General features: G+C 36.1%; 1 protein-coding gene across 2 annotated transcripts in view; it reads right to left on the bottom strand.

The window, feature by feature from the left end:
* Positions 1–13,482, bottom strand: part of LOC126372805 (protein FAM166B-like) — a 31,851-nt gene extending 18,369 nt beyond the window's left edge. Inside the window, exons 1-2 of one of the 2 annotated variants that reach the window (XM_050018705.1) lie at positions 13,244–13,482; positions 12,301–12,413 (exon numbers count right to left, since the gene is read on the bottom strand). In XM_050018705.1, coding sequence (XP_049874662.1) covers positions 12,301–12,371 — 71 coding nt within the window. In that variant the 5' untranslated portion in view covers positions 12,372–12,413; positions 13,244–13,482. The remainder of the gene's footprint in view (positions 1–12,300; positions 12,414–13,243) is intronic. The other variant, XM_050018704.1, reaches the window with a different exon arrangement.
* Between the last annotated feature and the right edge of the window lie 699 nt (positions 13,483–14,181).

Genomic DNA, 14,181 nt, shown 5'->3' on the forward strand with positions numbered 1-14,181 from the left:
TCGATAGAAAATATTAATATAAACAACAAATGTTCTTTGACAAAATGTCGTAAATGTTATACTTTCTGAGTTATTTCCGTTTGAAACACTAAACAATTTTTTTTCTTCATTTATACATTGCAAGTTTAGGTATGAGTAGCTTCACACAAAAAAGGTCGACGTCTTTTATTTAATAAGTAATAGACAAACTACGACATTTAATACATTTAAGTAGGTAGCTTTATATTTTTAGTTACTTAATATGTGTCAACCCTATTTCCATAGAAAATTAAGAAATCCTTAGAAACGTAATATCTCCGAAGTCTAACTAGTTAGGTGAGCATTTTTTTGTGATATTATTAAGATATATTTTCTTAATGTTTGAAGCATTAAATTAACTGCTAAATCGAAGACACTCAAGAGAAATAACGGTTTTTCTGAAAAACACTTAAACTGCAATATTTATTTCTATGTAGTACGTACAAAGCTGTAATTTTGTGCATAGGTATATTTCAGGGTATTACATTATAAAAAAATTACAATGTGTAAATAACATTATTAGTTTTGAAGTAATTAACAATACCTATTTTTGATGACGTCAGCAAATATTTATATACCTCTATAACTGATACACATAGCCCCATGGTTACTTCCCCGAAGTTTTAGTCCTATCCTAGACCTATCGATTAGAAATCTTAGATAAACATGTCCGCAATCGACCCTAAATTTCACACTGTGCGACGTTTGACCGCTTTTACTGATGACGTCAAAGGTCAGTATTTCCATACAAACTCCAAAGAAAACTTTCCTTTTGACGTTTCGCAAAAAGTATCTCATTTGACTAGGTTGTCAAGTAGCCTATTGTATTTTGTTATGCTTACTTAACACAAAAAAATATAGTCACCACAAGAAAAGGTATCGAAGACATAAACCATCCCAATACCCCATATAAGTACTTAAGTACATAAATATCGTTACGTCAGAAAACGCTTTCTAGGCTTTCTAAGTAAAAGGCTTGGTAAGTAGCTCATTACTTAAGTATTTATTATTTCCAGGACGATAAAAAGTCTACTTAATACTTAATTCTAAATATATTATGATGGTAAATAGGTGCAAGTGTGTGTGTGTGAGTTACATGGTAGGTGGCACTCTTTATTGATACTACTTAGCTATGTACTTATTCACATTCAGAACAATTCGATATTTTATAACCATGTATCTAAGTCAAGGTCAGACAGGCAGCCGCTTCTGTAAAATACCGGACTAAGTTACTGAGGACAGAAGAGGCAAGATGATTGGACACTTAATAAGACACGACGAATTTATTAAGAACATCATAGAAGGGAGGCTACAAGGAAAGAGAGGAAGGGGAAGACCAAGAAGAGCTTACATGGAACAGATTAAAGAGAAGGCGAACGTCGTGTGAATTGGTCTTTGATAGACAAGAATGGAGAATGCTACACCGACATGAGCGTGGCTTTTAAATTAGTGATGATGATGTACGATAAAATATGTTTTAAAACACCCATCTTAGGTTAGGGAAACGCACAAAGAGAAAATTAAATCGAAGGAGTCTGACTCGGAATGGACTTGATCTCGCAGCCCATAACTAATACACATAATCAATCAATAATTCTTTATTGCACCAATAACATATAGAACAGGAATAAACTGATAAAATAAGCACAATAGGTGGCATACATACTTACTTACGTAATATTATGTCTCACATGTGCGCTTCGTTCTATAAGTTCACATTTATAACATACTAGCGACCCGCCCCGGCTTCGCTCGGGTGCAATGCTGGGAAAACAATGAAATTATTTACGACATCACATTAAAAACCTCAAAAATAACAGTATTTCTCCACTATTTAATGGATGTTATTATAGATATAAACCTTCCTCTTGAATCACTCTATCTATTGAAAAAACCGCATCAAAATCCGTTGCGTAGTTTTAAAGATTTAATCGTATATAGGGACAGAAAAAGCGACTTTTTATACCATGTAGTGATAATGATACTTACCTATGAAATGTTCTTAATCAAGAACGTGTTAGACATCCTAATTAAGTAAGTACTAATTTTTGTCCATGCCTAAGCGTAGAATTTATCGTAAAATGGGAATGAAGTCACACCGCGCAGCATAAAGTAGTAGAAACTCTACGATTAAATGTGCGATAAAATATGAAAGACCATTGATTTATGATACGTAGGTCATGTAATACTAGATTCATAATAGACTGATACTAAAAAATATACTAATATAGGTACACCTAGGTAGCTTGTGTTACTGTAGCAAGTATTAATAAACCCTATTGCGGGATTATGCTCATGTTAACCAATATTTTGTGGGACTAACTAAGTATGCGATGGGCTAATCATCCTTTACGGTTCATTATCCATATCAAACTTTGTATCAAAGTTTTTGCTTGAGAATATGCCCACTGTCCAATGCATATTCGAACAGAAGTAAAAATATAAATGTATAAATAAATATAATTATGTAAGTACCTATCCGAATGTTTCGGGGACTACCTATCCACATTTTCAGCGATGGCAGCAAGGATTGAAACGTATATTTTTTTAAAATATTGTTGGTAAAAATAACGATAAATAGCTAGACCCACTACTAACTGAGTTATTCTTTTGTAAAGCACACCCACCCTGTTAAGCTAAGTTATTTTTACGTACCTAATTATAACAAACTGTGTCATTAGATTAAAATTTCACGACCTCAAAGCGATTGAGCGTTGGGCTCACAATCCGGAGTTCCTGGGTTCGATTCCCGGTGGGGACATGTTACAAAAAAGTGGTCCCTAGTTTGGTTAGGACATTACAGGCTGATCACCTGATTGTACGAAAGTAAGATGATCCGTGCTTCGGAAGGCACGTTAAGCCGTTGGTCCCGGTTACTACTTATTGATCAAATCAAATCAAATATACTTTATTGCACACAACATACAAAACAAATTAACACAGATGATGATAGATACAGTACAATCTGGCAGCCTTATTGCTAAGCAGCAATTTCTTTTTAGCAATTGATGTAAGTAAGCAGTCGTTACATGAGCCATGTCAGGGGTTTTTGGCGGCTCAATAGTAACCCTGGTTAGTACTCCACATCACAACCCAAACGATAGAAGAAGAAGATTAAAATTTTCATGTCGATCCAAAGAACCACAGTATTAAAACTGCTGAATCAACGCCGTGAACGTGAAAGGTGCGTGTGAGGTGAAACAGGCTATTGCCGGAAGTTGATATTTATGTGAGTACGAATGCTGTAGGGTTAATCGATTGGATTGCCTCGTCAAGGTTAGCAGTTCTTTATGAAAAAAAAAATATATTGGAAAATGATTCCGGTGTAAGTAATCTAATCGATGGTTTGATGGAGTAACTACAGAGTGACTTTATTATCCACACAAAAACGTTTTAAGTAATTCGAGCGATATCCCGACATTTCGATTCCGAAGCTATTATGCTGCTGTAGAGCAGGTATTTAAGTAGAAGGTACCTACTTACGTTACGTGTCTTTATCCGACATAATTCTTTCGCATCGATAAACTTGGGGATTCCCTTACGCTTAGTTGAAGACAGAAAGTCTAGATATAGAATATAGAATTCACAAAAAACCTCTAAACGTACGTGGAAGAATCCCTTAAGGTTGTTGTGGTGAACTTGAAGTTTATAGCTATTATGCTGCATAAAAGGTGTACGATTGAAGAGCTCCTAGAAACCCATACACGATCTTAGCACTACACTCATACTCACCACATGGACATACCTAGTACCTACTTATGATATACTTTCTGAAGTAACGAGATTGGCCTACGATGGAATTCACTGCTTGATCGGACAAATGGGGAGCACTGAAGGTTCTCCACCCGGTACAAGAAGACACGGTACAGGCTAGAAGGCCGTAAACTGAAAACCATGTAAGCGCCTTTTTGAAAAATCACATTAGGTATGATGATGATTCTTCAACGAACCTCGATTTTTTACAATTAATTTTAATCCGGGTGAAAATTGACACCACATTTTTTTACTTGGATTGAAACCAGCTTGTTTACTTATTGCGTGGTTTTGTGAACAAAAATCACATCGGAATGATATTACGAAACCTTTAAAATAAATGCATACTTAATTAATTAAATAATTGACCGCAGATTGTATAAAAAGCAAGGTTACTTAATATAAAATCTAGACTTGGTCGCAGATAGGCTGACGACCATCATCTAATTGTTCAATGAAGCTTGACTGACCCGACGTAAAACTATAACTCTATACTCCACACGGCCATAATAGGTTATAGGCACCATCCATATTTTATGATTATTACCCTATAGTTATTTTATTACGCCAATTTAAGGAAATAAAACAACATACATACATACATAAACTCACGCCCATAATCCCTAATGCGATAGGCAGAGCCACAAGAAATCAAAAGCAACTTGTAGCCACTGTTGATACGATATCGTTACTGGATATAATAAACCTTATGGTGATAAGGGATCAGCCTGTCGCCCATAACAATAGTCCATCATGTTAGAGGATACAATCCCTCTGTCAGTTTTTAACGCATGCCCGGGAAGATAAGCTGAAGTGGTCTATGTTTTTTATTTGCTCGCAGAACAGCATAGAAGCATACAAAACATGATATAAAAATACTACTTATAAGTACGGTCACGAGCATTAATATGTATACACTTTGGTACCATGTCACATTAACTTTTTTGAGAAATTGAACTGAAAGTGTCACTAAATGTCAAATATGTTAGTGCGACAGAGTCCTAAAGTGGGTACATTATATTGCTCATGACTGCACAGAGTGTTAGTGGCGCCGCGCCGTACCCAATACTCCTCAGTATTGTTGATTATGATTCTGAGCTAATATCAAGTGGAATTTTCCGACGCAAAATTCATGCGTTTTAATATCCTAAAAACTTTTCTACATAATACAGAATCATTTATTCAACGTAATTATTATGGATAAACTTGTTGAAGGTCAATGTAACATTTTTGAATTTACGCCATTTCGCAAGGTGTTAAATGGCTGAGGAAAAGAAATGACAAGAAACTGCAACAGCAACACATCTTTTAAATCAAGAGGGTACATTACAAGTTATTTAATAACTAGAGGAACACATTCAATACCAGACATTTTTATCATTTAGGTAATCATTAATCTTATAATAAGCTTTTTTACATAAAGTAAGACATAAGTACATAAAGTCACGCCTATTTTCTATAGAACGAAAGACTATAGAATTCCATTTTTTTCGATCCTGACACACTTCTCTTGCTTCCTCCACATTCATCAATCGCTTCATACACGCACGCCGGTTCAGAGTAGATCGTACTAAACCTTTTCTAAGGACATCTTCAATTTGGTCAATGTAAGTCCGTCTAGGTCTTCCTCTGCCAGCCGTACCATCAACTTTCGCTTTATATACCGCTTTCGCAATTCTATTATCCTTCATCCGTTCTACGTGTCCAAACCAACCTAACATTCCCTTCTCAATTTTAGTCACTATATCGTCTTTTTTAGAAACTTTTGTCTTCTTGCAAATATCCAGTTAAAACTTACGTAAGTTCTAACTGGATATTTCCGGTTTGCCATTGACCACAAGAGCAGTATTGAATTTGAAGATCCGTCCTGAATAGAGTATTTGTTATGACTATGACTTACACTTAGAAACAGAAATACAAAGTTGTAAGTAGGTAAATGCTTCTTGCCAATGCTGGCCCGCGATAAAAGTATCGTCCTGTTACATCATAAACTATTCTAGGCGATGAGCTAGATAGATAAATTCCTAGATCTATCACTTTATAGTGCATCTTGTTAATCTGAACACGTAAATTGTTGCAAGGTCCCCCCACCTACTCCAATAATACTCTATTACATTATATTGTTATTATAAGTGTCTGTATTTACCCGACTGCGGTGAAGCAAAAAGAGAATTTGCAATTCCACGGCATTTGACTAAACATGACTATTCGGAGGAATTTCAGAGAAATATTTTCTTGTTTCATACTTATTCTAATAAGCGCTATTTTTACGCAGTAGTCGGGTTTTACTTTTTAAACTTATATTTTTTATGTTGGTACTTACTTATCTAGAAAGGTAAGACCTAACTTGATAACGCAGGCACGTTCAGCGTAACTACACTACTTATTACTCTAGTATCTAAAAAGCGTCTGAAAGTACTTTTTATAAAATCATAAATTTACGAGCCGAAATAATCTCAAACATCTAGAATCTTCTGCATTGCGGTGTCTATTGTTACGTTCTTTCAATTGCTACTTTTTCAAACTTATACCTATAATTTCATTACTTTTGACTATAATGGATGGTCAAAGACTTGTTTATAGACAATCGGCTCGAATCGTGAGAACAATCGAGCGATTTAGTTTTCACTATCGATGGCGAATCGCATTGTTTGTTTGTGTCTGCCACTGCGCAACTTTCTCTCAATCTCTCTGAAGTTAGTCGTGTAGAATATCAAGCAGATTGATAAATCAGGCGTTTTTAAATGCCTGCCTTATACAACTGATAATTTTAGTGGTTTTTCCACCTATCACGTCGGTCTAACAGAAAGCTCAGTGAGTTCATCTTGCTATGGATAAGTAGCTCGGTGAGGTGTGGGTACTTAGTTCATCTTGCGATGGACGCATGTACCTACAGCTCGGTGAGGTGTGGGTACTTAGTTCACCTTGCGATAGACCTAAGTACCTACAGCTCAGTGAGGTTTTGGTACTTAGTTCATCTTGCGTTTACCTCTGACTACCTCAATTGGGATATAGTGGTGAGCTTAGGTTTGTTATGTTATGATTTTAGAGACCACGTTTTTTTTTTTGTTGTTAGAGATTATTATGTTCTTGTGCAATAAAGTATTATTGATTGATTGATTGATTTTAGTGGTTTATTCGGTGAGTACTTATTAAAATAATATATATACAGGGTGTTAGTGACATCGTAACGAATACTGGGGGGATGATTTAGACCATGATCCTGAGTTAATATCAAGTAGAATTTTGCGTCGCAAAATTCATGTATTTTTTAATAATTTTCATTTTTTTGACGTGACTTATTGTAGATTTACCGTAGATGGCATTAACTAAGTACTTGTCTGGACAAATGGGGAGCGTTGAGGGCTCTCACCCGATACAAAATTTAAGATAATAGGCCTGAGGGTGCCCAGTTAATAATATTCAATTCTATACTTTTGCAATGGTAATTCCATTTAATATTTACTCAAAATAATAGGCTGAATGTCGCGCTCAGAATACATCTGAGGCATTTTGTTCATATACTTAAGTACTATCAATATTATACGTATATACCTACCTATCTACAATTGCCTTAGCTACCCATCCGTAATTGGTTTACACATATAATATTGCGATGCGCCATGTAGTTTCCCGCAAATCATTTTCCCACGTCTTGAACTTTTCATCGGCACCTCAATCGATCTATGAAATCAGCCGTCGGCAATATCACGCCATCGCATATTGCTGTCGGACGTCTTATCATGTTTTCCGAGCCACTGCATAAACATTCCCCATTTCCGCAAATAGCTTTTAGCGACGGGTCAGCATTTCGTAACAACATCGCCGACCGATTTGCAAACATTGTAGACCAACCTCGGGGTTTCTACAATACAACACACTTTATTGCCGATAAACACAGCATAATGGACAATCACAAATTGACAACATAACATGGCCTTATTGCTAAACAGAAATTCCTCCCAGGGAATCTGAAGGAGTTTTCGCGCTATTTAATAATACCTGCTTAATAACTTTTCTCATGGATTAGAAGAAAGAGAAGAGCCAAGTGAGTGTGAAACGCGCGCCATACAAGTATGAGCAAATAGTTCACACTTCCAGTTTGCACTCCACTCATCCGCAAACTTTACGACACACGGAGCATATCATGGTCGGAAATCCCTCCTTATCACATGAAAGCCAAAAAACTTAGATATGATCAGCTATTTATCACAAAATTACTTTTGTATGCTGTATCTTACGAAATTTACTAAAGTAAAGTGGCTTTGAAATTTGAGAAGCAGTAGAGCTATCGTAGTTATCTGTTTGCAGGAGTAGTAGTAAAAAAGAGTGGGGTTGAACCGCCGACAGCGGTTCTCATACAAAATGCGCGCTCGGGCTTGTATCCTCTTTCTTCAAGTTTCTTCTATTCCGTGGAACCTAATAAGTCATTGAAATAGGACTACTAAGAAGCGTGGTAGGTATTGTATGGGGTTAATGCCTAAGAGTAGTTAGTACTGTACCAGCAGGTATAAGTAAGTACTTTATTATTAACATCGACAAGATTGTCCGCCAAAATAATGAAATACGGCACCGGTGTTTTACAACTACTGTTTTATGACTTCAGTGATTTGCATAAAAAAACTTGCTTCATTGCAGAAGTCGTAACTTTAGAGCTATTATCTTCATTTAGGTCGTTTGTTTATAGCCACATGTCACACTAACTGTATAGCTCGTGTTTTGTGTAACAGTAGACTCGTTTTACTACTTACTTACTTGTATACTCGAACACTACGAGATTATCTAACGTTTTTAATGTTTTATACACAATATAAGCTCACGAGTAAATCCCAATTTGGATAGTCCAAGGTACGGTCACGAGCATTAATATGTATACAATTTAGTACCATGTCACATTAACTTTTTTGACAAACTGAACTGTAAGTCTCACTAAATGTCAAATATATTAGTGCGACAGAGTCCTAAAGTGGGTACATTATATTGCTCACGACTGTATATCCATCGCAAGATGAACGTACCCACACCTCACCAAGTTTTCTGTTAGACCAATGTGATTGGTGGCTGGCACATGTGCCAGTTGACACTTACACTGGAGATATGTGGTCGACTCGCCCGACTATCTCAATAAACACCTAGGCAATTCGTGCGCGTTGACTACTGTAATATAATAAGGAATCCTACTGTGCAGAATTAAGTAGAAGTAGTAAGTAGCTGAAATTCATTTTTTATGTATAGGTACTTCCTAAATCCGGAAGTTACGATATATTTTATAGAATTTGATAAAAATCTGACCCAAGCTGAGACGATCATTTTGGCCATCAGCGGAATTAATTAGTCCATGAAAGAATTACAGTAGCAAGGTACCTATTTATCTTAACTCTATGATGTATCACGGTCAAATACAGCTTTGTCCCTGGCAATGTAGAAATTAAAAGCCCGTCATTGGCTCCACTAAAACAAAGTTATCTGTTAGGTACTAAATGTACTTACTATGTATTTTAATGAGAAATAGAATTACTGAGGTAGACCTATAGATAAATGTCACAGCCAGCCTGTCGACTGCATTAGACTTAACACTAATTATTTATTTTTATTGACATAAAGTACCTACTTCTCTGCTATAAAATCTGACACACCTAATTAAATCTTTTTAAAGAATGTGCCTACCTTTTATTGCAGAATGGAACTCGATAGATATAAAAATTGCCAGTTACATAGGTACCTACATTTAAGCTGTGCGTTTGAATTTTATGGTCACACGCCTCGTCGAGTTTTTGACAACAAATAAATCCCTCTTTACAATACGAACTACTATGTTATGATAATAAACTGGTATACTATCAGTGGCCTATTTCATAAAACATACAATTGTAAATTACATTGAAGAGTGTGTGATTAGAAATATTTTGCAGCTTCACACATTACGCAATGAACACCAAATTGTCATAGCAATTTACAAAAAAAATACTTGTTTATGAAATAGAAGAAAGAAGAAAAAGAAGAAAAGATGAGAAAAATGGTGGTGATGATGATAAGATGATTCCGTGCTTCGGAGGGCATGTTAAGCCGTTGGTCCCGGCTATTAGCCGTAAAAACATCTCCACCATCCCGCAGTGGAGCAGCGTGGTGGAGTATGCTCCATACTCCCTCCGGTTGATTGAGGGGAGGCCTGTGCCCAGGAGTGGGACGTATATAGGCTGTTTATGTTATGTATGTATGTATGAAATAGAATACGGCTCTAGTATAATCATAAACTGCCTAAAAAACATCGTGCTAATGGGCACAGCATAGGCTTCTCCTCAATCAACCGTAGGGCATATTATGGAGTATACTCTACCACGCTGCCTCAGTGTGGGTTGGTGGAGGTATTTTGGCCATGACTAACGCCTTTAAATGCCTTCTGAATCATCTTACTTTTTCAGACAATCAGTAGCTTCAGCCTGTGATGTCCTAACCAAACTAAAGACAGTCTCTCACGAAGTTATTTTTTACAATTCCCCCCTTCAGGAATCGAACCAGGACCTCCAGATCATTATTCCAACGCTCTAACCACTATACCATGGAGGCTGTTATATACCTATTTAAAAAAGAATGCATAATGCGTGTGAATTTTGCATAGAATGCCCACAAACAAGTCATCTTCTCATTCACAAGCATTAATTCGTAACTTTCCTTCTTGTACATAAACATAGCGGTTGTAAACGTATTTTAGCATAATTAACAGTTTTATATTCACTGTGTTAATGTGTTACTGTGTAGACTCTTAAATGTTTCATCTGTGAATCTCGCACTGAAATTAATTATACTCTTTGGCACTGAATGCCACCTTCCGGAGATCCTGGGTACCGGGCTGCGACGGCAGCGTGGCTTTACAATCATTTCACTAAACTTAATCTAGTGTTATGATCATATTACTAAATTGTGTAATTGTGTGTTCTCGCAAATAAATTGATTTGATTTGATTTGATTTGTATCCGTGTTATCGTCATATTCCGGTACATGACCTTTTTCTTTTTTGACGTGACTTATTGTAGTACTACTTGGCCGGAGGTACATGATTATATTCCGATTATAATCATCTTACTAAAACACCTACTTCTCGCCACCTATATTTAAGTCCCATAAGGGAATAGGGTTAGACACAAATCCTGGAAACCACGTGATATCAATTATTTATGATCCAAGCATTAATTCATACTCATCAAGTCGAATTCAGTGGTCTAGAGCCCAAGCCGCGATTCGAACCGGTAACACTATGATATATGTCACGTTACGCGTTTTCCGACTATTACGGATTTTAAGGCCATTTTATGGATTTAGATACTGATGTGTACAGTCACGAGAACTAATATGTATACACTTTGATACCATGTCACATTAACTTTTTTGACAAATTAAACCCTAACTCTCATTAAATGTCAAATATGATAATGCGACAGGGTTCTAAAGTGGGTACATGATATTACTCATGACTTTACTTGTGTAGTAACTTAGCTTCTCATGGAAATTGTCGAAAACATACCAATGGAAAACAGATCCACCGTATTAGATTAGAATGGTACGGTTTTTACAAGGTTAGCCGATAATGTAGAACATAATAGATTTCAGTTAGTAATTGAATTGAGGCCTTGATGCAACAATGAATAGACCTCCAAATGTCTGACCATAACATAATATGTTGCATAAAAGCGATAGCCCGAAAGGACACGGCGCCAAAAATATAAAGGGAGAAATAAAAAGACCTTACTCAACTGTGAATGTAGGCTAAAAAGGCGTATAAATAGCGCCCTGTAATATATATCATGCCTTTACGTTGTCGGGGATGCCACCTTTTGTCCACAAAATTAATTAAAACGAAACCTTGATGTCATGAAGTTAAAAGTCACTGTGAACAAGTTCTTACATAATTAAAGCAGTGTTGTTGTTAGAAATGCTATAGCTTTTAACTTTTATTTGGTATGCCCTTCAAAACGTAACGTAACGCGGGCCTGCGGCCGATATTCCGTGTTGCTCTAAGATGTAGAAACATGTATTTTATAACTTATAACCTTCTAGTTGTACATCTGTCTATTTTATAACTTATAACCTTCTAGTTATACATCTGTCTGTTTTATACTAGTTTATAAGCTTCTAGTTACACATCTGTCTATTTAGATGTATTGTTATCGTCAGCTGATTAACATAATTGGTAGAATGCCAATTGTAAGTAGTCGCTGCTAGTGTTACTGATTTAACTTTTTAGTTAGTTCACATATTTTAATCTCTAGGATGAGTTAGGCTAAATATTTTTGTCACGTGTTCGCAGGTAACGTACAACCAGTATAGCCATTTCAGCAATAACCGCGAAGAAACATTCGGCTTGCATATATAAAGGTTCCAACTTTGAATTCTGTGCTAGATAGGAACTTTCTGCCGTTGTCGTTTGAGAAGAGATTATAGGATATTTAAATAGGTAGATAAGTATTTGTATTTAGTTGAATTACCTATCAGTTAAAAGAAAAAGTAATGAAATGGTAGGTAGGTACTTACCTGCTTGATTTGGAATAATGGAGCGTTGTCATCGGCAAAAGAGAAATCTTAGTAATTAAGTATATAGACATAGTCCGCACTAGGTTAGTCGCTTGGTATCCTACGCCACACACCTAAAATAGATTATAAGTAAATTTAGCTAATCCTCTAGCTGTAGTATGGCAACCGTATAAAGGCCGCGACGCGATATTTGAACCAACAAAATTGTTTATCGCGTAGCCAATAGCATTTCTTCATATCGCAATGCGATATGCGTGTAGCATGCTACGGGGGGGTGGCTTATTAGCTTCTTGTCACTACAAATAGGAGCTCACTTATTCCACTCAATCTACTTAAGTTTTTTTTTGACGTCTCTTGTAGATCTTTTTGTGGATTTGCCTCAGATGGATGGATTCTTTAACTACTTGGCCGGACAGTCCAATCAAGCGCCCTAACCCACTCTAGTATTGCTTTCTATAAAGGCTCCTAGATAAATGGCTGGAAATCAACCAATCTAGATAAAGTAACAAACTAGTTAGCTGCCAAGCTACCTACTTGCTTACTTAAATGAGAAAAATATTTTCGCAGACTTTATTTGCTCAAATAGTTTCGGCCAATCTAGCAGAAAATAATTATGTTTTAGGTAAGAACGCAAGAAAAGCAAAAATAACTAGTTGGTTGTAGATAAGGGAAGTAGGTAAGCTACCTTACTTTCCTACATCATCATCGTCAAATGGTATGGTTATAGGTAAGTATTTGAACTTCATTTTGATTGTAGACTTAGGTAAATACTTAATCAAACAAAAAAAAGTTTGCAAAGTCTGTATACCTACGTGTACGCCTAAATTCAGAAACGTCGCTATAAATATTGGTTTGTGTCACAATACACAAGATTTAAACCACCCCATGGCATTCACCCTATATTTCGCCCTACTTTCCACAAGTTTACCATAAAAACACTTACCCGGGTATGAAAGATCCGTTGGTTTGCGTCATATAGCCGTGTCTTTCCCGCCCACTAACGTCAACCCACATTCTCTGTCAAAATTAACTTTTTAAACTTTATTTTTTTTATGGACGTAAACAAACCATGGCGCGGGGAATGCGCAGCGTTTAGCCGCCGCGAGATTTGTTTTGTAACTAGCGACGAAAGTACCTATTTGTGGTAAGGGCACGCGGCGTTGCTTCTAGGGGACTGCGCGCGCAAGGAGGGAAAATAAGAGTCAGCGGAACAAAGCTGAATGGTTAAGGGACCTTGTATTATTTTGTAAAACACTTGAATACTTACACTTGAAAATATAAAAATCTAGGTGCTTATGTAGGTATGTCATCTAATAAATAAGTGATGCATAGGTGTAAGTATGATCATTAAACAGGTTAAATCTAGCAGGGTTGATTGAGTGTGTTTTATCTGCTGCTAAACATAAATAACTGAGATTTAAAATGATAAATTACAACAAGTTTAACAAATTGGCCGCCATTTTAAACAAACGAGACGGCGAGGAAAAAAAATACATCGTGCGCCTGTACATAATTGATAAGCAACAACTATTATTACGACGTTGTTAAAAGTACATATAGATTGCTATTTTGATTTCAAAGGAGATCAATATAAAATATTTTTATAAACTTATTTACTTATACTATCATATCTTATACCTATATCATTGACAAGTTTATAATTTACAAATTATACCAAAAGCTTAGTGGAACAACTCCTGACGAACCGCTTCCCGTCCAAAAGTCTCCAAAATTCAGGCGGCGGCGTTTATAGAGAAAAGTATTGTAAAAATACATTTCATTCATTAATAAATACATAGACCAGGTAAATCCGGTTCACTCATGGGTTCACTGTATTGAAAGACAAATTGAACTGCTTATTGTAGAGATTTTCGTAGATAG

Source organism: Pectinophora gossypiella, chromosome 14 (assembly GCF_024362695.1).
Source record: "Pectinophora gossypiella chromosome 14, ilPecGoss1.1, whole genome shotgun sequence".
In the NCBI taxonomy this organism is placed as follows: Eukaryota; Metazoa; Arthropoda; class Insecta; order Lepidoptera; family Gelechiidae; genus Pectinophora; species Pectinophora gossypiella.